At 44.8% G+C, this 21,622-nt stretch overlaps 1 protein-coding gene across 1 annotated transcript; it reads left to right on the forward strand.

Moving 5' to 3' along the window:
• Positions 1-17,655: 17,655 nt before the first annotated feature.
• On the forward strand, positions 17,656-21,249 carry INAFM2 (InaF motif containing 2). Its single transcript, XM_081014239.1, has one exon. It carries the CDS (start codon positions 18,141-18,143, stop codon positions 18,480-18,482), a length of 342 nt encoding a protein of 113 aa, XP_080870365.1. The 5' UTR covers positions 17,656-18,140; the 3' UTR covers positions 18,483-21,249.
• Positions 21,250-21,622: the final 373 nt, after the last annotated feature.

The following is a 21,622-nucleotide window of genomic DNA, read 5'->3' on the forward strand; positions in this document are numbered from 1 at the left end:
TATGAATCCCTGTATTGCTCATTGTAGCAAGGGTCCAGACATAGAAATATTATTATTATTATTATTATTATTATTATTATTATTATTTCTCAAAGGTACTGCTTCTTTTATAGTGTAGGGGCAATGCTAATCTTCTCTGTATTCAAAACAGAATTAAAAAAATTCCTTCCAGCAGCACCTTAGAGACCGACTGAAACAGTGTATCTGAAAAAGTGTGCATGCACACGAAAGGTCATACCAATAACAAACTTAGTTGGTCTCTAAGGTGTTACTGGAAGGGATTTTTTTTATTTTGTTTCGACTACGGCAGACCAGCACAACTACCTACCTGTAACTTCTTTGTATTGTTCCAGTTTTAGCATATGTGCTTCTTTTATTGTGATACTGCATTTTCCCAGCTATCAAATGGCCACATTTTGCAGTGTGAACTGTGTGTGCTTTAAGGCAACCTATTTCTATTAGGCATTCATCCTGATTTAGTTGCAGAGATTAGACTAAAGCCAGCTATTTAACAAGCGTCAACCTGATTTGTTTGTAGGGAGGTTAGATGATGTTGCATCAAAGCAAGAGTTATCCCACACTTTCCAGTGAATTTTCCCATCACTTCCTGATCACAGAAAAGTTGCACATGACCTTCAAATCCATATTAATTTTGTGACCTGGTACTTACATGGTAATTACAAAATGTAATTTGAAAAGGAATTCATGACAGTTTGTTACCCTTTAAAATCATCTACCATCTGAGGCACGCTGCCTCATCTGGCCTAATGTCTAAGCCATCCTGAATGTAGCCTGGAATATTTCCAGTGCAATGTTTAATACACTGGCAGAACACATTGTGGTGAGAGAGGAGCAAACTGCATTGAAAGGAAGCATGTAAAAACATTTTGCCTTTTTGACTACGGCAAACAGGAGGTTTGCTCAAACCACCAACTTGCTATCTAAGTGATTTCCATATACAAACTGAGATTTCATAAAAATCCTCCCTTATGCAAAAGTGTTATTTTACCCACTGTGAGTGTGTGAAAATGAGGGTGAACCTGCCACACATCATTCAATCACTTTTTATGAAACCTAGTATCATAATCCCACACACACACACACACACAAATATATCAGAACGGTTTACAACAATTATACACAAAACTAAACAATATAAATATCTTAAAATCAGAGATCAGCTGTTATGCTTTAGCTGTATAGTATAGTGAAAATTGGGCTGTATCTGGAGGAAAGACAGTTTTAAGAGTCTATGGCACAGCTCTGAATATTGCTGATTCATTTATTTGTGGGAAATCATTGCAACATTAACAATATAGGGAGGTTTCTCTGTCCATTCTCTGGCTATAATCAGAAGCAAAAGACCAATCACCATCTGGAACACTTTATAACACTTGGCTCCTAAAGGCCAGTTCACACAGAAATGTTCCTCTGGAGTCACCGTAAACCTTTCCCCCATCTGCAGTTCCTCTCTCTTTTTCAGGGCTGGTCCAAGACATTTCGCTGCCTGAGGTGAAAGACAAGATGGTGTTTCCTCTCAATTCTACACGCAGAAGCTGACAGACAGGTACTTGAATGTTACTTCAACATGGGTGAGGGGGGAAAGCAAGCCAGATTAGGAGAGGTGCAGCAGCACAAATAAGCTCTTGTGGCTGCTTTTATTAGCTGTAAAAAATGCGCTACTGATCTTGAAACTCAGAAGGAAAGTTGGGCTTGCAACCTACCCTGACCTACATACATTGCTTAGTTCCCCACCTGTGTTCAGGTGATGGGAATCCGGACCTACTTCCTCTTGTATAACTGAACTCTTAGGTTTCCCTTCTGCTGTGAGATAATTACAGTCTTAACCAATAGGAAGAGAAAGAAGAATTTGTGGAACCACATAGAAAGGTTTGGATATGTTGAAATCCATGGGCATTGCACATTCCAAAATGCAGGAGTTGATCTGCCACATCTTGCCTATAATTAGTTTTCCCCCCAGGAAGATTTCCGTTCAAAAGTCTTGCATTAGATGTGGTCCCTCTGAGGAGGGCTGCCAGGTTGCAGCGAGCCTTAACCTTAAATTCACCTGGAAAAGACTGTGGCATCCTAACATCGAAAGGATTTATTGTGGAATAAACTGACATGGATTCAGGACTTCTCCAGACAACCTGTTTATTGAGCATTCATCTTGATTTGCTTCCACAAAGCTTATGCAGAGGTTAAACTATATTTTGCTTTTGTTCAGCATTTATTCTGATTTGTTTACTGGGTAGATGTACAACAATGAGCATTTATCCTGCATTCATTTTTGTGGGGTGTTTATTTGCCTTCCCGTTAATTGTTCATTCATTCCATACTTTTCCCATCAGTATTAACCTCGAAAAGTCTGCTTCTTTTAAAAAGTGGATTTGTTGCACTAGGGCAACAGAACACTTTAATTGCTCAAACCTAAATTTATGGTATGTTCTTGAATCCCTCCTGCAAAATAGCGACAGTCTGGAGACATCCAGATGCATGAAGTGCTAAATTAATATAAGAATATAAGAAGAACCCTGCTGGGTCAGGTCAAAGGCCCATTTAGTCCAGCATTCTGCTCTCACAGTGGCCAGCCAGATGCCTGTGGGACATCCACAGTCAGGATGTTAGTGTAACAGCATGCTCCATATTCTTGGTTCCCAACAACAGGTATTCATAAGCCTACATCCTCTGAAAGTGGAGGTAGTCCCAGGGCCGGCCCACCCATGAGGCAAAGTGAGGTGACCACCTCAGGTAGCTGGATTCACAGGGCTGATAGAGATAGAGAGATATTTATTTCCGTCTTGTTCCTGATATAGATATTCACTCACTCCTTCTTCCTTAGCAGGGAGGGGGCACTATTTTTACCTCAGGTGCCAAAATGTCTTGTGGCTAACAGTCATTGATAACCATCTCTCCACACATTTGTCTAATGCCTTTTTAAAACCATCCAAATTGGTGGCCGTCGCTACTTCTAGAGGGAGTGAATTCTGTGGTTTAGTTATACACTGTGAAAAGAAGGACACACGCTCTCTCGCGCACACAAAAATATATAATTTTTATTAAATGTTCTGTTTTACAACTTAGAATATTCATTGAAACAACCTTGAAATATCAATGACTTTCCTTCTTCTCTTTCCATGGCTCATTTTGCAAAACATAAATCCCTGCATTACACTAAACTACATAAACTAAAACATTCAGTATTCCATTATTACATCCATCAAAATTTATTTGCACTGTTGAATTTATTTTAATGCTGCCAATATTTTCAGGTGTACACAATCCTCCCCATATATTCAATAAACATTTTCCAATCTTCTTCAAACCTATGTTCTTCTTGTTCTCTTAATCTATATGTTAAGTCTGCAAGCTGCACATATTCCATCAGTTTAAGTTGCCGTTCTTCTTTAGTTGGGACTTCACGCGTTTTCCATTTTGGGGGGCTAACAAAACACGGGCCGCAGTAGTGGCATACATAAATAACCTTTGCTGACACCTAGGAATTTCTGTCTGAGTGATTCCCAACAAAAATGACTTTCTTTTGTCTGTCCCAACTCATTTCAACATTCAGCTTCGTTGGATGTCCCCAAGTTCTAGTATTATGAAATAATTGTCAACAGTGAGTTCTAAAGGTGACTCTTTCATTTTCCGTAAGGGTCTAATATAGCTCCCCTGCTGGAATTATCACCCGTAAAGAAGGAGATGTGGTTCTACCCTCTCTCCTACTTGATGCTTGGGCTCCAGGTGTGGGAAGATAGCAAAGGGAAGGGGCAGAGAGGAACAATGGCTGCTAAGGCATTCCCTGCCATAGAGGTGCATTTAATGATAACAATTGTTCCGTATGTCACAAACTCATTTTGGCCTCTCCCCTAAGTTCTACCATTATACCAGCAACGCTCCCTTTTAATTCTCTCTTTCAATGTACAGTGGTACCTTGGGTTACATACGCTTCAGGTTACAGACTCTAACCCAGAAATATTACCTCGGGTTAAGAACTTTGCTTCAGGATGAGAAAAGAAATCGTGCTCCAGCTGTGCAGCAGCAGCAGGAGGCCCCATTAGCTAAAGTGGTACCTCAGGTTAAGAACAGTTTCAGGTTAAGAACAGACCTCCAGAACGAATGAAGTTCTTAACCCGAGGTACCACTGTATGTAGTTAGCGTTGTTTTTGACTGTAAGTGTTGCAATGAAGTACAGTGGTACCTCAGGTTACATACGCTTCAGGTTACATATGCTTTAGGTTACAGACTCCGCTAACCCAGAAATATTACCTCAGGTTAAGAACTTTGCTTCAAGATGAGAACAGAAATCATGCTCTGGCGGCGCACCGGCAGCGGGAGGCCCCATTAGCTAAAGTGGTGCTTCAGGTTAAGAACAGTTTCCGGTTAAGAACAGACCTCCAGAACGAATTAAGTTTTTAACCCGAGGTACCACTGTATTCTGAGGATACCTGGCTAAATACCAAATAAAACCTTCCCTTTTACGTTTTTTGATTTTCAACAGTTTCATGAAATATTGGCATCTAGTGGCTGACCTGTGAAATTACATACACTGCCATGTCAGCATATAACAGACTCTCCTAAGGTCCCAGGGGTACAAGAAGTCCACATCTCTGTTCTGCAAGGGAGCCAACTCCTAGGGGCTGAGGTCACTTCGCTCCCCCCATTAAATATTTGAGGAGGTTCCCTCCCCCCCAAAAAAATAATTGATGGGCATTGCCATTCAAATGGTGTGTGTGCACTGCATCTTCTGATCAATTATGTGCCCCCCTCCCCAATATTTTATTCAAGTTGGCACCCCTGCTGCACTGTACATACGCAGCCCAGAATTAATTCTGGGTTAGCATGACCTGACCTTTGCTTCTCATTGCTGACCTGAGAAATTCTAAGAAAGTGTATTTGCAGTGTATGGTCTTATGCCAGACGATCTCAGGATAAGCCAATGAGATGCTAAGCCAAAACAGCCCTACACATTTCCTAAACACTGCACTTTCAGAAATATAACCTCAAGCTCTCTCTGCAATAGGCATTAAAATGCAAGACATTCATAGATGTGACTGGAAACAGAGACCTCAGTTGAGCAGAACTGCATTGCTTTGTGCTCTACTCAACTTCTCTGTCTTCTGTTGTCAAAACTATACTATTATTATTATTTCAATTTATATACCACACTTTATCAATAGATCCCAGGGTGGTGTACAACATTAAAAACACATTACAGAACACCAATAATAAAAACATAATAAAAAGCATACTGACAGACAGCCTAATAATAAAATAGTCATCATAACAGCAGTCCCCCACACTTTCACTGTTTTCAATATTATTACTATTACTTTTTCACCCTGACTGGACTCAAGGCAGTTTACAGATAAAAATGAAAACCACTAAAACACAGAGAAAACAATAATTGAAAAACTATTAAACATTGACAGAATTAAAACTATATACATATATGAAATATATTTAAATGACACCAATAATTACATTTTTATAAATAAATAAAAAAGCATGGCACCAGCTCTTTCATTAAAAGCCACTTGGAACAAGAAAGTACACACCTGCTGGAGAAAGGACAAAAAGCTAAATCATGTGTCGTAGACTCAGAGCATTTAGGTGATTTTTGACTCTGCAGTCTCTAGTTTTATGAGGGGGGGCTCTCTTTAGATGGCAGAGTGGATTGCTTCACTCACTTCAAAATGTGATAACCCTTGCCACATTTGGGAACTATCCTGCTTAGTTCTGCTGCGTGAAACACTGGACACAGTGGCGTAGCGTGGGGGGTGCAGGGGGGGCCGGGCGCAACATCGGGGGGGGCGCTCGCACTCGCAGCTCTCTGCCCCTACCTGGCTCACTCACTCTCTCTCACTGCAGTGCTGGCTGTGCGAATCCGATCCGAGCCGCTGGGTCGCCACCCACTGTGGAGGGGGTGGGTGCCAGGCGTGCGGTGCGGAGAGAGAGCGAGGGACTATCTGGGGGAGGGACAGTGCAGCGGCCGCCCAGCGCAGCGCTGAGCGCGGGAGAGAACCACACCAGACCAGACCAGGCAGCAGCAAGAAGAAGCTGGCAGCGGCAGCAGGTTAGGGGTTAGGGGGCGCAAATTACTTGCCTTGCCCTGGGTTAGGGGGCGCAAATTACTTGCCTTGCCCCGGGTTAGGGGGTGCAAATTACTTGCATTGCCCCGGGTGCTGACAACCCACGCTACGCCGCTGACTGGACATCTGCTCCAAAGCCCTGCCCTGATGTTGCCTCTACTTCAGATGCTTGCAAAAGTTGTTCCTCGTCTCTCCTAGACATAAAATGGCTCTCTGAAATAACCTCTAATTCTCTAGATGTCTTTACCTCACTCAATTTTTCTGATGGGCTGCTCGTGTTTCTTCCCATCTGGTAGCACTTGGCGGTATAACTGTAAGAAGGCCGATGTACTCCCTTAAAAGCTCTTATCACACTGTTTTTCAAATGGGTGTGAATCTTTCTCGTGCAAAGAACATCCATTTGCAGCTCCCTGCCTGCCCTGCTGGAGCTGCAGCTTCTTGCCACTATAAGAAAAAAACTCTTGCTATAACAATCATTGAAAACAAAATTAAATTATCCCATTTAAGAGAATGGATGACATTGGAGAATTCACATATTTTAGATTTAGAAGGTTATCATAATACGCTTATTTATGGTATGAAAAGGTGAAAGTACATAAAGGATTTACAAATCATATAACTAGGAAAAATCTGTAGAGTATGGGATAAATACAAAAATCATTTTTTATAAAAGAATGGAAATGGTTTATTGAATATTTACAAACAAACTGTAAACAGATAAGAACACTGGCAGGATTATTGTAATAACCTGCAGTTTTATAAGAGTATACATTTAAAACAGATGAATAAATAATTAAGCTAATAATGAATAAATGATTGTTAAGTTAATTTGGAATATGCAGAAAATATAAAAAATAAATTTAAGGTACTGCAAAAAGGGGGAGGAAGTCAAATTTTGAAATGTTAAAATGATTGTAAAATTATTGAAATGTATAAAATTGAAAATCATAAAAAAATAAAAAAGATATATCAGGTTCTAAAGGAACTAGATAAACCATTAGGCTAAGCATGCTGTGCCATAGGAGCCTGGCCAAACTTGATAAAGTGCAGTAGTGTAACTTTCAGGAATTTTTATATCTTTCTTCCCAAGCTGGGCTTTGTTAAAATCTCTTCATTTCAGAAAAAGGTGGCAATTTCCATATCACAATGTGACCATGCTCTCAGGTGGTGGAACGTTTAATATCAGTAGCTTGGCTGTTTTGAAGAGCGGGGTGCAGAAAATACTTTTTAATGTATACACCAGCCACCCAGATGCTATTAGCCCAGAGATGGAAAGAAAATAAAGTCCCTACCAGAGAAGAACAGCAAATTAAATTCTTGAACTATGCCGAAATGGCAAAGCTGACCAGAAAGCTCAGGAATCAAGAAGACCAGAACTTTAACAAAGAATGGGGGAAATTTATAATTTATCTTGGAGACCACTGGAAAAATGAACTGAAGACTAGAAAACTGAGAAACTGGAATTGGCAGACCTGTCCATTCCTGCCTGGATCAAACACCACTGAACGTAGTGGGATGGACTTCTGAGTAAATTTGCACAGGATTGCACTGCAAAAGAGACTCAGGCTTCAGCAGCTACAGCTCCCTCATTTCTGGCATTATTGGTGCATTATTGGTAAACACGCCACCTCAGAATTGTAACCAACAAGACTATTCAGTAGTGTAAACACTTTACGAAGTTTTCCCATGTTTGGCTCTGCATGGACGTAATTGCCACAGCATGTTTTTCATCTTGCTATTTTTCTCAGGGAAAATTTAGCCTTGAAAAGAGGTTAGTTTCATATTAGGTAACATCGCTGAGCAGAACAAACAGTGTAAATAAAAAAAAGCAGTTATGCAGCAATTCTTGCTGAAAAGAATAACACCTCAGCAAAACAACATCTTGGTTGCATAAACCATAATCGCTTCCGTTGGGTTCCCTTGGGGACTGCTTTACAAAGTACCGTATTAAGACGTCGGATGATGAGTCACTTCCGTGTATGATAATATATGCAAATAGAGAGTCAGATTGACAAGTACGCCCAATCACCTCCTTGCTCCATCTATGAGGAGCCGGTGAGCAGGTTTAGGAGCACCATGACACACGGTTCCATGTGGATGTGCACCTCATTCAGACAATGCCTTTGCCAAACACATCGAGCTTGTGAGTGGCGACTGGATGTCTTGTGTCTTTGCAGCATGGATCACTACATCCAGCTTACGCTCAGTGGAACAGGTGGAACAATTCCCTTTTCTTAATGTTTTGTGCTAACCCCAGTTCAGATATTATCAAATATTAGGGGGGAAAGGTAAAGGTAAAGGATCCCTGACAGTTAAGTCCAGTCGCAAACGACTCTGGGGTGTGGGGCTCATCTTGCTTTACTGGCCGAGGGAGCCGACGTTTGTCCACAGACAGTTGTTCTGGGTCATGTGGCATGACTAAGCCGCTTCTGGCGAAACCAGAGAAGCACACGGAAACGCCGTTTATCTTCCTGCCGCAGCAGTGCCTATTTATCTACTTACACTGGCGTGAACTGCTAGGTTGGCAGGAGCTGGGACCAAGCTACAGGAGCTCACCCTGTTGCGGGGATTCGAACCGCCGACCTTCCAACCAGCAAGCCCAAGGCTCAGTGGTTTACACCACAGCGCCACCCGCGTCCCTATTAGGAACCATGGTTCAAATATTATGAGCTCTAGCATGAGACCCACTCGTCTCAGGTAGTGGGCAGCAGAACAAGCACCACCACCTGCCCACCCCCCTGCAAAGCTGCCAGAACAAGCTGCTTCCCTTGCCAGCTGCCGTTATGCCGCTTGAGCTGCCATTGCCAGCAGCTTCTTGGAAAAGCTTCAAGAGACTTACAGAGGCTTCTTTGCAAAACCTTCCGTAAAGTAGCAGCTACTGGTGCTAGGAGTTGCAGCAGCAAGAGGTTCTGCCTTGACACCGGGCAAAATAGGTTGGGCCAACCCTGCAGACCTACCTGCTTCTGATTTACCATCTCCTTTATTCTCCAGTTGGGACGTGGTGGCGCTGTGGTCTAAACCACTGAGCCTCTTGGGTTTGCCGATGGGAAGGTTTACTCAGAAGTCTGCCCTCATAGACTGCATACAATTGAAGCCTGAAAAGTGTAAAACTATTCTGTGTGCAGTCACCTGCTTTTCCAGTACAAACACTTTGCAGAGACAGGGAGATGTCACTTTTTGCACATTTTGACATTTGTGAAGTGCACAACCGCTAAAAGTTTTGAAAGCCCAAGGGATTCCAAAAAGCTCTTTCGTTGTCAGACTGGGCAGTGCTCATGCTTTTCCTACCAAAAAATGCCTTTACTTTGGGGAAAATCTCCTCTGGAAAAATCTCTTTTGGCTTAGGACCAGGACCCCTAAAGATGGCCGTGTCCCTTTCCACCCCCCCCCCCACAACCCAGCTAGATCTACTGGAGAGGCTCTTCTTTCAAGCTACACCACATTGCCATATCCCGTTGTTTTCCTGTGTATGAGGTAAGGAAGAAAGAATGCTCCCACCGCCTCACTGACCATACAAGATAACAAGAGTGTTTTGTAGGGTACAGAGGCACCATACATTTAAAGCACTATGATACCACTTTAACACTCATGGTTTCCCCTAAAAAATCTTGGGAACTGCAGTTTGTTACGGGTGCTGAGAGAGAGAGTCCCTATTCCGCTTTCAGAGCTACAATTCTCAGAGTTCCCTGGAAAGAGGGGTTGATTGGTGGGTTGATAAATGGTTGGTTGATAAACTACAGTGGTACCTCGGGTTACATACGCTTCAGGTTACAGACTCCACTAACCCAGAAATAGTACCTCGGGTTAAGAACTTTGCTTCAGGATGAGAACAGAAATCGTGCTCCAGCGGCAGCAGGAGGCCCCATTAGCTAAAGTGGTGCTTCAGGTTAAGAACAGTTTCAGGTTAAGAACGGACCTTCGGAACGAATTAAGTACTTAACCCGAGGTACCACTGTACTCTGAAAACTGTAGCCTTGTGAGAAGAATAGGGGTATCCTAGCAACTCTCAGTGCCCTTAACAAACTACAGTTGTCCGGATTCTTGCATGCAGGGGGAGCCATGATTATAATAGCCATGGCTATTATAAAATGGTATAATAGTGCTTTAAATATACAGGGAAGGTGTAGCCAGAGACTGTACTTTTTCCTGTGAGACACTGAGGGGGCTGCACTGTGTGAGAAAATATTTCCTTCAAGAAGCAATTATAAGCTAAAGTATAATGGGGTGTGGGAATCAGAGGGCAAAATGCCATTTTATTTTATTTTTCCAGGAAGAAATAAAACCAGAGAAGGAAGAGGATGAACATATTAAAAGAAAAATCCGTAGCGATAGGGCAACCCCCACCCCTCGCCTCAAAATTAAGCAATGAAGGGTTGGTCCCAGTTCTGCAGTTGGAAAGAGGCTGAACTTGAAGGAACATGATGGGGTGAAAATTAGAAGGCACACAGCGTGACTTTAAGTCCGTGCGTAGTACAAGAATGAAGTGATTCTCTGTAAAGGCAGCGTATTTATAGCCAGTAAAAATGAGTGATCGCTGCTCAAGAGACTGTAATTACCCTTTGGAAGGCACACCACTGCCAGGGGCCAGCAATATGAATCCTGCGGCTGAGCTTCTATGAGCACAGAATAATTTCTACAGCAGTCTAGTCTGCATCCCTTTGCTGCATTTCAAGCTAGGTTAATGAGGGTAAAGGAACCCCTCAGGGGGTTCAAACTGCCAGCTTCTTTCGGTGCCAAAGACCCACAGTTGTTGAGCATTGCATGACTCCAGAGCTCCATTCTAATAATGTGAAGACAGTTGGGTTCACAGTTCAGGACTTCTTATTTATTTTTTAAAAGCGAGAGAAGTGTGTTGCTATCTTCTAGGTGATCTTTGTGTTAAGAATTGTCCAGGAATATCAGCGCCAGGGATTTACCTCAGCTTTGCCTTCACAAACTCCTAATCGTTAGACTCTAACAGATGTGGGGGGTTCTTATTTAAAACCAAAACACACCCCTCTTATTTCTTCCATTTATGTCCTCTTTTTCCTCCCGAGAACTCATCATGTCACTCGTGCTATTGTGTGTGTGACGTCATGATGTCATGGCGCATGCACTGTGCGCAAACTGCCTGCCGCCTTGCCTCTGCTGGCTCTCTGACTGGGCTAGGGCCTCTGCGTCTGCTGGGCCGTAGATATGCTTCGGCACCTACAGTGGAAATTTTCTGGGAGCGGAGACACCCAGACTCCCCCCTGCCCCCCAGATTTGGCACCAGTGACTTATGCAATGCACAAATCCCTTTCAAGAAATCCTATGTATTTTCTTCTTTCTATGAATTTCAGCAACAAAATTCTTGGATTTGTTTGAAGTTGTACTGTCAGTTCTTCCCACACGGCGTTTTGTAGTCTTCGACACAAATATGATTTTTTGGCTTTTGCTAGATTGACAATGATCCACACTGCCTGGACAGAGACAGGAAGTTTCTGCCGGGGAGATGCTGTGTCTTGTTTGAGCAGGGATCTGTAAACTCTTGTACCATAGTAACCCAAGCTCAGTGCCATTGCTGTTTGCACCTGCGATCAATACCAAACCAAAGTCCAGGTTAGCACCCTTTTCTATATCTTCCGTTCCATTTTCTCAATCGTAAAATATAGATTTATTCTTTTTATGTTTTGCCTGCATATGCATGTCTTTGAATACTCTATTAGGTGGTTGAATTTCAGTCGTCGTCTGCACTATGCACTATCCCCATCCTTACAGTGTAAACTCAGTACCATAAGTACAGCTTTCAGCAGGACTCGGGGGTCAAATGCAGCTACCCAGGTCTCTATGCCTGACTCTCAGAACTCTTCCCAGGCTGCCTGGAATGTGTCATGGAACTCTGGTAGTATCTTTTGCTTGTGTGGCTGTAGGAAAGAGTGGGATATTTGAGTGTGTAGAAGCTAGTCTGCTCTACAATGGGGGCATTTAAATTTGTGGCCTCATCCACCACTGGCATGTGGTTCTTGTAAGGTTGCCCAGAAGGGAATGTGGCCTTTGGACTAAACAAATATTTTCCAGTCCCTGGCTTACAGCAACAGATTAAGAATGGATCAAATCTTCCATCCAACATAGGAAACTTAGTACATAAGCAAAACAATAATCCCAAGACACCAGATAAAAACAGCTTAAAAATAAGGAACCACACTGCTATAACTCATCTAGCCAGCAGATCAAAAGCCTGCCAGAATAAAATCAATAAGACAGTGGAAGGTTAGAAGGGAAGGGCCAGACTGACCTTCCAAGGTGGGGAAAGCCATAATTTAGACACAGAAACGGCCCTTTTCCAAATCCCAGCAAGTCACAACTCCCATCACTGCTGGGATGCAGAGAAGAGACTCCTGTGCAGATCACAAAAACAGGCACACATATATGAGAGAAGACATCACTCATGTGTCCTTGATCTAAAGTACGGCCAACACCCCAAACTGTACCCAGAAACAGAATGGATGCTGGCATAGCTGTGTCAAGGGAAGGACTTAGGAGCTAGGAACTCAGACCCAGAAGCAGAAAACAAAACCAGGAGCAGAAGCATACAACACACCAGGACTCAGGTAGAACTTGATGCTCGAGAAAATCACCTCTGAGACAAGAAGCTCCCTGTGTAGGAGACAATAGACAACCTGGAAGGATCTTTACACAGTTACTGAAGTTATGTATAGGGCTGTGGCGAACAGTTCCCGACAGATGACAGAGCAGTTGTTTTCAATTAGATCTCATTTGCTGCCACTTGGAGAGCACACTGAAGTAATCCAAAGTGAATGTAACTAAGCCATGCCCCATTTTGACCTTTTGATAGGCCTCTTTCCCTTGTACTGCATCTTGCACAAAATCCATTGGTCTTGATGGCGCCCTAGGGCTGGTGCGCTCTCTCCTTCTCTTGTTTTTGCTGCAACAGACTGACCTGGCCAGGACAGGAGCTTGAGATATGCTGAGTTAGTGATGCCAGGCCTTGAAGAATTAAGCACAAGCCCTGCCCCTTGCAACTTTTCATGGAGGGTACTGGCAGTCTGAAGCACAATCAGGGCCACCCTCTGGGCCCAGCCCTCAATGTCAAGCCACCAGAGGGCTAACTGTGCCCCTGAAGTCTGTGTACTGAGTGCAGATATCTTGAGAGATTGCCTTACCCCATATATGCCCACTTGACTACTTTGATCTGCAGAACTGGTGCTGTTACAGGTGCCACATGATACTGCAGCACCCACATTTTGGAACTCTCTGCCTTTTGACATCGGACAGATTCAATTTACCTATTCTCAGCCTCTTGTCTGTAACCCACGTCCCCTGGACCTGTGTAGAAGGTTAATTGTGCTCATCATCACCCACATGGTACCTTAGAGCTGCTGTTGGATAAACAAAGCTATTTTCAAAGCACATCTCCTTATCCAACTGAGTATATCACAAAGAGGCATCAATATAAGCACATATCCATTGATTTGCTGACAGCAAAGAGAAAAGCCAAAGCCCAACTGCCAGGGCAGCCAGACATCTTCTTAAGTCATTGATCCAGCTCTCCACCCTACAAGTTCTAAGGAAAACATCCTAGAGCTAAATCTCTGATTTCTCTCTCTTTTTCTTTACCTTTCCTTTTTATATATATAAAAAAAGAACTAGAGGCTGATTCTCAGACACCTTTTCTGTGTCACAGTTGCAGGGGTTCCAACAAACTCAGAGGGTGCTGCAGAAGCAGTTGAAACAAGAAAGTTACTGGCAGCTCTCAACGAGGAAGAGGGGTCTGTCACTTTCAACCCTTTCAGCAGGGAAATTTTGGATCCCAAATTGCCTGGAGAAACAAATGGAGAACACCCAGAACACAGGAGATCGGAGAGGAGTTGGGTGAATAAGTAAATAAATTAAATTAAATTAAAAACTGCTGACAATGACACAATAGAGGGGGTCCTCTGGGGGCCATGAAAAACCTTAGGGGACTTGTAAGGCCCACAGGCCACATTAGGCACCACCCCTAATGTATTGCATCACAAAAATACTATCACCATACCGAGTCTCTCACTGCTGACAGCCATGCTCAAAACCCAGCATCCTCCTATATGCCTGATCCACTTTATTTCTTTAGGTTTCCCAGCAGCTGCTGAGCAACAGCAGAGCCTTTTAATGAGCGGTGCAATTTGGAAACCAGTAATTTCATATCCTGCTGGAGCTCCGATCAGCTGTTACTATATTGCAGAATAGCTGCATCTGTGACTGTGCTGCTCGTTCTCTTCCATTCAATAGCATTGCCCACTTAAGACAGATTTGCTGGGCTCCTGGGAACCGGAAGACCAATTCCCATTTAATAAGGATTTCCTTCACCAATAGCCAGGCAGAACACAAAGATGGGGAGTGTGTGTGTGTGTGTGTGAGAGAGAGAGAGAGAGAGAGAGAGAAAGAGAGAGAGAGAGAGAGAGAGAGAGAGAGAGAGAGAGATGATTTATAAGACAAGAAGGAAAACGTTGGAGGCTGAACATATGTAGGATAGTTATTCAAATAACAAGAATCTTAATAGTGGGGAAATCCCCCCTGCCCATTATTATTACACTAATTTTTCATCCTACTTTCCTTAACATAAGGTTACCAGACATCCCCCTTCCCCAGGGACAGTCCCCAGATTTACAAATCAGTCCCCATACAAAATCCATTGAACTTGGAAGTGTGTCCCCAGATTCATTGAAAAAAATCTGGTAATCTTACCTTAACATGAATGTGTGTTTAGGCATGTGTGCGCGTGCATTCACTTCCCCTTATGCATTTGTTTCTGTGTGGATTTTAATGTGGAGGGGAAATAGCATCTTGACAGCAAGAACTGTTCTGTTTTAGTCAGCCAGCAATCCAAGTCTATAATGGCAAATTAGCCTCCCACAATTATGAAGTTGTGTGAAGCTGCAAAGCTACATCTTCAGGACAGAGTGACAATAACTAATTAAGGTGGCATACAGATTAGTCATTATGGATGGTATTCAATTAATGGGCCTAACTTAGTCATGTTCACTCATTTCAGTGGAACTATTCTGTGTAAAAATTAGTTTAATACCACCATATGGCTGCCCCCCTGTGCGCAGTTACCTGGGAGTAAACCTCAGTGAGCTTAATGCAGTTTACATCTGAGCAGACATGCATTGGCTTGGGTGACATAAAGATTTCCCATATGGGACCAAGGTGACTGAAAATATAAGGTTGTTCTTAAGAATGAGAGGTGTTAAGCAGCTGTAACGGAAGATGCTCAAAAGGCCTTTTTCCAAAACATGCTTTGCTAGAACAGGGGTTGCCAAAGTTGTGCCCAGGGGCACACATAGGCTTCCTCTGGTGCCCACAGGGTCTTCTTCTCCCACTGAAATTAGACTTGAAATGTGCATTCTGTTGTCGCCTATAGAACAGGTTGGTGTGTAGTTGGTTGCTCTGGGTGTGTGATGCCCACAAGATTTGCAAATGGGCCCAGAAAGGTTGGTCATTCCTGTATAAACAGAGAGTCACTTTGAGAAATGGCATGAACTGGAAGCCCAGGGTCCCACCTCACCTCTAAAAGGGAACTGGTAGCCATTCACATGACAACAAGGGCCCCTCCTTAAATATGCTGTCCCCTTGCATCTGAGCTGACAACTGGGAAGTCAGAGGGCTTGATTAGAATTTAGGGCCACTAGTTACTGACATGTTATAGAGGGACCGTTTATGTAAACAAAGGTCCCTGAACTTTACTTCAGCCATTTGCTTATACATGTTCAAAAGCCAAATCAATGGTTTGAAGTAATAAGAATATGGAATTTCCCATTACAAGTCAGCTCTTGACTTGTCCTTCTTTCAGTTAAAGGTGTGTGCTGTTGTACTCAACAGCAAGTTCCCCTGTTACCTTTGATGGGTAGAGTTCACTGCTCCAGAGAAAGCCAAACACGCAGCAGCCTATCACAGGCTCAAGCAGGCCAGCAAGCAAGAGGACGTAGATGAAACCCACCCGAATTAATGTATAGCTATTTGCCTGTCATATTAAAAAAAGAGGAAATACAGAAGCATTTCTTTCCTAAGAGGTTATACCTTCAGATAGAACAAATGAGATTCATGTCACAGAACTGTTTGGTTTTTTAAAAAAGCATTTAAAACAGTTTGAAATGTTATACTGTAACTGAACTTCTGGAAATCCATTTAGGACTTCTGAGTGATTGAGGTGTATCTTTCATGAACACTGCATTTCAAAGATGTTTCAGCTGTCCTTTTTCTATCTAGACATGTCATCAATTTATCGGATGTTAGCATTTGTGCAACATTTCAAACTTTTGTCACATAGTTATACTTTAAGACTTTGAATTTAGCAGCAGCCAGCAGATCAGAGATCAAATGGTCCTAATAAGACAAGTGGTATATTGCCATTCATTTATTCACCTCATTTAGTATTTTGATCCAATATACCTAAAGGGCAGTTCTATCTCATATGTATAAAATCAGCAGAGGGATTATTACATCCCAATCCTTTGTTCTCAACATGTCATATTGGCACATCACTGCATTAAGAGTCAAATGGCAGTAACAGAGCATCTTAAGGTGACTTCATTCTAACACTCCTGTTTTTAAAATCTCTGTTTTGAAAGTTTGGAACCAGTGAGCACTTTTCTAGCTTCTTCCCCCTCAATTCCTTGCTCCCATGAAACAAAAATACAAAATGTTGGATCACACACACCAAAGTCATTAGTGGGTCCTAGAATCTCTATTAGACACACCAGCATCTTGGGCAGGGCAATTAGATTTCTAGAGGCGTTTTTCAAACGGTCAAACGCACCTAATATTTGCAATGTCCAGACTCCAGGTGCTCACCTATTGGTCCAAAATCCCCCCCATGCTTGATAGATTGAAAAAGCGGTTTTCTTGGCTTCTTTTGCAATGTTTGAAATGGGAGCTATGAGACTCACAAATGTCCACAGTGCGATGAACGGGCCCCCAAACTAGTTCAGGAGTTCTTCCAGGACAAAATCCGGGAGTCCCCATGTTGACATTACAGCACAGGCTGGTGGGGAGGAGAGTGCGGCTCGCTGACCGTTTGTTCTTCCATACCTGTCACTTCGGGATCACGGACGGGCGCCTCGATATTTGACCATTCCCCCACGCCCGCACCCTAATATCAGCTAGAGGAGGGAAAACTAGTGTCTGAAGCGGACCTCTCTCTCTCGAATGGCTTAGGAGTTTTGAGCAACGCGGAGCAATGCAGGGATATTCGGAAGGAAGTCCCATTTCATTCAGGGCGACTCCCCCCACCAGCCTCAATAGCCAAGAATTGCAAATTTGTTTAGGATCGCAGCTTTGCGTGTACCTTTCGCTTCCTGTCTCCCCCGCCCCCGCTCCCCCCCCCCAGCGCGACCCTACCGCATGTACTCGGAAGTAGTGACTCCATTAAATGAGACTGACTCCCAGGGAAATGGGAGTGGGGATCGCAGCCCCCCGAGTCGCTCCCCCTCCCAATATGTGATGCGCCGGAGCTGTTTCCCCTCCCCGGACAGAAGGCGGGTCGGCGGTCCCTGGCCTGCTGCCAGTGCAAAGCCGCGGCTGGCCGGTGGTCCTCCCGCTCTTGCATTGCCTTTTTAAGGCGCCACAGCATCCGCTCCCACCTCCGTCGGCGCTCGTGCCCCTTTAATACCCGCTGCCTGCACAGCCCGGCCGCTGAGCGCCGCCGAGACGCCGCGGATTCAGCTGCTGCTGCTGCTGCGAAAGAGAGAGGGAGGCGCGCGCCCCGACAGCAGCATCCTCGCCGCGGGTCGAGGCCGAGCGACGCTGCCTTTCCGCCGACGGGCTTCCCCACCCGCGGCCGCCCCCCTGCAGCCGGGCGCGTCGCAAGCTCGCCGCCGAGGCCGTCGATCGCCGTCCGCCGCCTGCCTGCGAGGCCCACCCGCTGCAGCAGCAGCAGCAGCAGCAGCAGCAGCGCCTGGTTCTCCCGGCGCCCCGGGGCATGTCGTGATGTGATCGGCGGCGGCGCGTCCCTCGGGGCCCATCCCGCTCGGGAGCCTCAGCAAGACGGAGAGGGCGGTGGAGCAGCGGGCCAAAGGCCGCGCCCCCATGAAGGAGAAGGAGGCGGGGGCGGGCGGGGAGCGGGGCAAGCCGGCCACTTACACCGGGGACAAGAAGGCGCGCATGGCGGCCAAGACCAACAAGAAGTGGGTGCGCCTGGCCACCGTGCTGGCCTACGTCCTCTCCGTCTCGCTGGCCGCCATCGTGCTGGCCGTCTACTACAGCCTCATCTGGCAGCCCGTGCGCGGCGGGCCGCACACCCCGCCCCAGCCGCCCGGGACGGCCCCCGGCCCCGACCCCGGCCCGCTCGCGCCCGGCACCGGAGAGACCACGAGGCCGCTGACCACCGCCGTGCCGCCCACGACGACGCCCGACACCGCGGCGCGCTAGGGACTCGATCCGGCCCAGGAGGCCGGAGGCACAACCTTTCTCCCCGCCAACCCCATCCCTCGACCGACCCCACCGTGCTGCACCGACTCCGGCGGAGACAGCGACTGCGGAGTACAAGGGAAGCCATCCAACTGGGAGCCCCGACGGCCGCTGGAGCAAGCAGGGAGCCTGGACCGCCCCGTCGCCCCGGACTCGAGCGCGCGCTCTCGGCTGTGGACTCGGAAAGGCCGGGAGATGAAGGACGCTTCTCCTCCTGTCTTGGCCCTTGGCTTCCCCGCCTCGCTCTCTGGGACTCGAGCAGGGAAAACTGTACCGGTTTTTAGTTTTTACAAATACGCTTTATTAATCCCTAAATAAGTGGGGGGGAACCACGTGGAATGGAGCTCAGGTATGTCAGCCTATCTGAAATGTACCCCGAGGCATTTCCTTTGTACCCCTGTGCATATACCTCTTTGTATACAGAGCCCCTTAGTTAATGCATAGAGAGGACCTATATAATCTATATTCTGTACACACGCGGACAGAGGGAAGGAGCAGGTGCTGAATGGTGTTTAAAGGGCTATTGGGGAAAGCTTCCTTTGCAAGTCACAGCTAATCTGGGGTGGAAAAGGATGCCCAGTTCCTTAAAGCCCTGGCTATAGCACTGTTTGACCCTGTGCTTTATTACTGCTTGCTCAGCACCTCTTTTGTTAAAACATTCTTTTCCAAATTGTAAGCAAGGAAGACGCGTTCCGGTTAATATTTTGCTGTAAACATGCCCAAAAGGAATTCATTCCTGAGGTTACTGTTGTCATATTTCTCCGGCCTCATGGCGATGCTGCTTTTGAGAGTTAACCTTTGGTGTATTTGTTCCTGACCTTTTCCCAGGCCAGTTACATCAGATTTGAGTTTCATTTAACTTTCCTTCTGTTTCAGCTGTCATTGCTGCCAGTCCTAAATTCTTTGACATAAACCCCCACTGATATCGCTGCTGGCCTGCATGCTGACCTTCCCAATTTGGGTTGACTCTACCCTGCCCACTGCAAATGGTGAACACCCCTTCCCCTTCCCAGCAGTGAATAAGAGCAAGTGGAAACAGCTACCCTTTGGTCACTGTTTTTGTCTGGAAATCCCCAAACCATCCTTCTGCCACTTCTGTTCTCCTTGGTTGGTTGCAACTGCCTCTGGGGCTTCCAGAAATAAAACAGTTGCATTATAATGCCATAGGACCATTCCTGTAAATGCAGACTTTACAATGGTATGAGCTATTCCAGTAGTCTGAGCGTTGGAACAGTGAAGCAGCTAACACAACCACCCTCGTATAGAAATATATACCTGGAAATGGCCACGGTTAGTTTCCCCAGAACCTGACTTGAATCTAGTCTCTTCTCTTGAACCTATGTCAGAGGCCTAATCTTTTATATTTTTAAACTTGTCTGTTAGGGATTTGAAATACATTAGTGTATGAGCTGACAACATTCACGATTTTGCTGAAGAATCTAATGAGAGCAGAACATGGTTTAAAACCCACTGTAGTGCTTAGACATAGCTGATATTCAGGTTTTTTAAAACATGCATTTTCCCTCTGTAGCTCATAGCGTTTAGTTCTATAGTTGATCGTTTCCATCACTTCGTACAGTACTCTTTTCCCACAGGCGCATTAATCTTTTTGTCAGGAAAAAGCATCTGCACAAAGAATCTTGTAGTCTCTTAAAACTTTATTGCATCGGGTATAATAAACACTTGAGTTTACATCAGAATATATTAGTCAGAGGTTCCACAAGCCTCTTGTTGATTTCCCCCCCCTGGAAAAGATAAATATGGCTTCCTCTCTGGAACATGTGCATTACAATGTGTCACACATGTGTATTGTCTGCTGTGGGATGGCAGTTGCTGTGTATATCAGCTACGTGATCTGTGTTCCTGCAGTGACAAGGGGATTGATTTCTCCATCGGAAATTGTAACCCCAAGTCCACTGTGCGGCAGGAGAGGGGAGCTTGGAAGCCTGCAATGCAAATCCTATTCATTCCTGCTCAGAAGTAAGAAGTAAGAGACAATTAGTCCCCAGGTAACACTGTATGTGTGAGCAGCCTGAACTGGCCTTGAGCACTGGTAGCAGCATGCCGGCCCAGGAAACCACTGGACCCCCAGGGTGTTGTGTAGCTGCTCCCTGACTTGCTCATTGCTTGACTTTCTCGCTTTGAACTAAGCAAGCTTGCAAGCTGCCCCCTCCTGATCAGCTGGATCCAGTGGCTGAAGTAGCAAACTAAAAACAAAGAAGAGCAGCGTGTTTTTTAAAAAAGCTGAAGCTGTAATAGTGAACTGACCTCCGATGGATGTGTTGTTTTGGGGAGGCCACAGGCCTTTGAAGGAAAATACAAGGTTCCCACCACCCCCCTTTATTGATTCAAATAAATAGCAAAAATTTGTGCCCTTAGAGGGATTTCCAGTATATTTTTTGATATGTTGTACAGTTAATACTGCTAGTCAGACATTTTGAACACGCAAGGACAAATGTGTGATATTTCTGAGTGATTTACTCTGGGGGAAGAAATGAAATGAAATGTTGGCAAAATTACTTGATATTGGGCTGCCAAGCCACTAACCTTCTGTACGGTTGTCACTGAACGTCAGGCTTGAATAGGTTTAAATTCGAAGTTGTGAACATGCTCTATGTCTATATCTAATTCAGCCATGTAAGCTATGTCTGTATTCAGAAGTTCTGTATATTTTTAAAAAAATATTTTTAAGGTGAAAAAAAAATACACTGAGAGATTTCTGCCTAAACTCAAATGTTTTTGACTTGTTTTTTATTTAAAAAACCACATTCCTTAAGAGAGTATTACCCTCCCCTATTTACAGATGCAGGAAATGGCGAGTAGCCTGTCAGCCTTACCCATCAAGAAAAAAATTGCTTCAGCTCTAGATTCTAGATCCTCTTTTAACCAGCTGTTTGGTTTGTCTGTTACTCCAGACAGGAGGCTGGGGAAATCTGAATATTTATGTGATTTGGAGATGTCTATATGCAGCAGGGGTCAGGAGGAGAAGCGCTTTGGTCAAATGGCAGAAAAAAGAACTTTGTGGGCACAGGGACTCCAGTTAGCTTTAATTCGGATTAAAGCAAGCCTGGCTTTCTGTGGATTGAGGGCACCCTGTTTGG

The sequence above is a fragment of the Podarcis pityusensis genome, assembly GCF_964106645.2.
Source record: "Podarcis pityusensis genome assembly, chromosome: 1".
NCBI lineage: Eukaryota > Metazoa > Chordata > Lepidosauria > Squamata > Lacertidae > Podarcis > Podarcis pityusensis.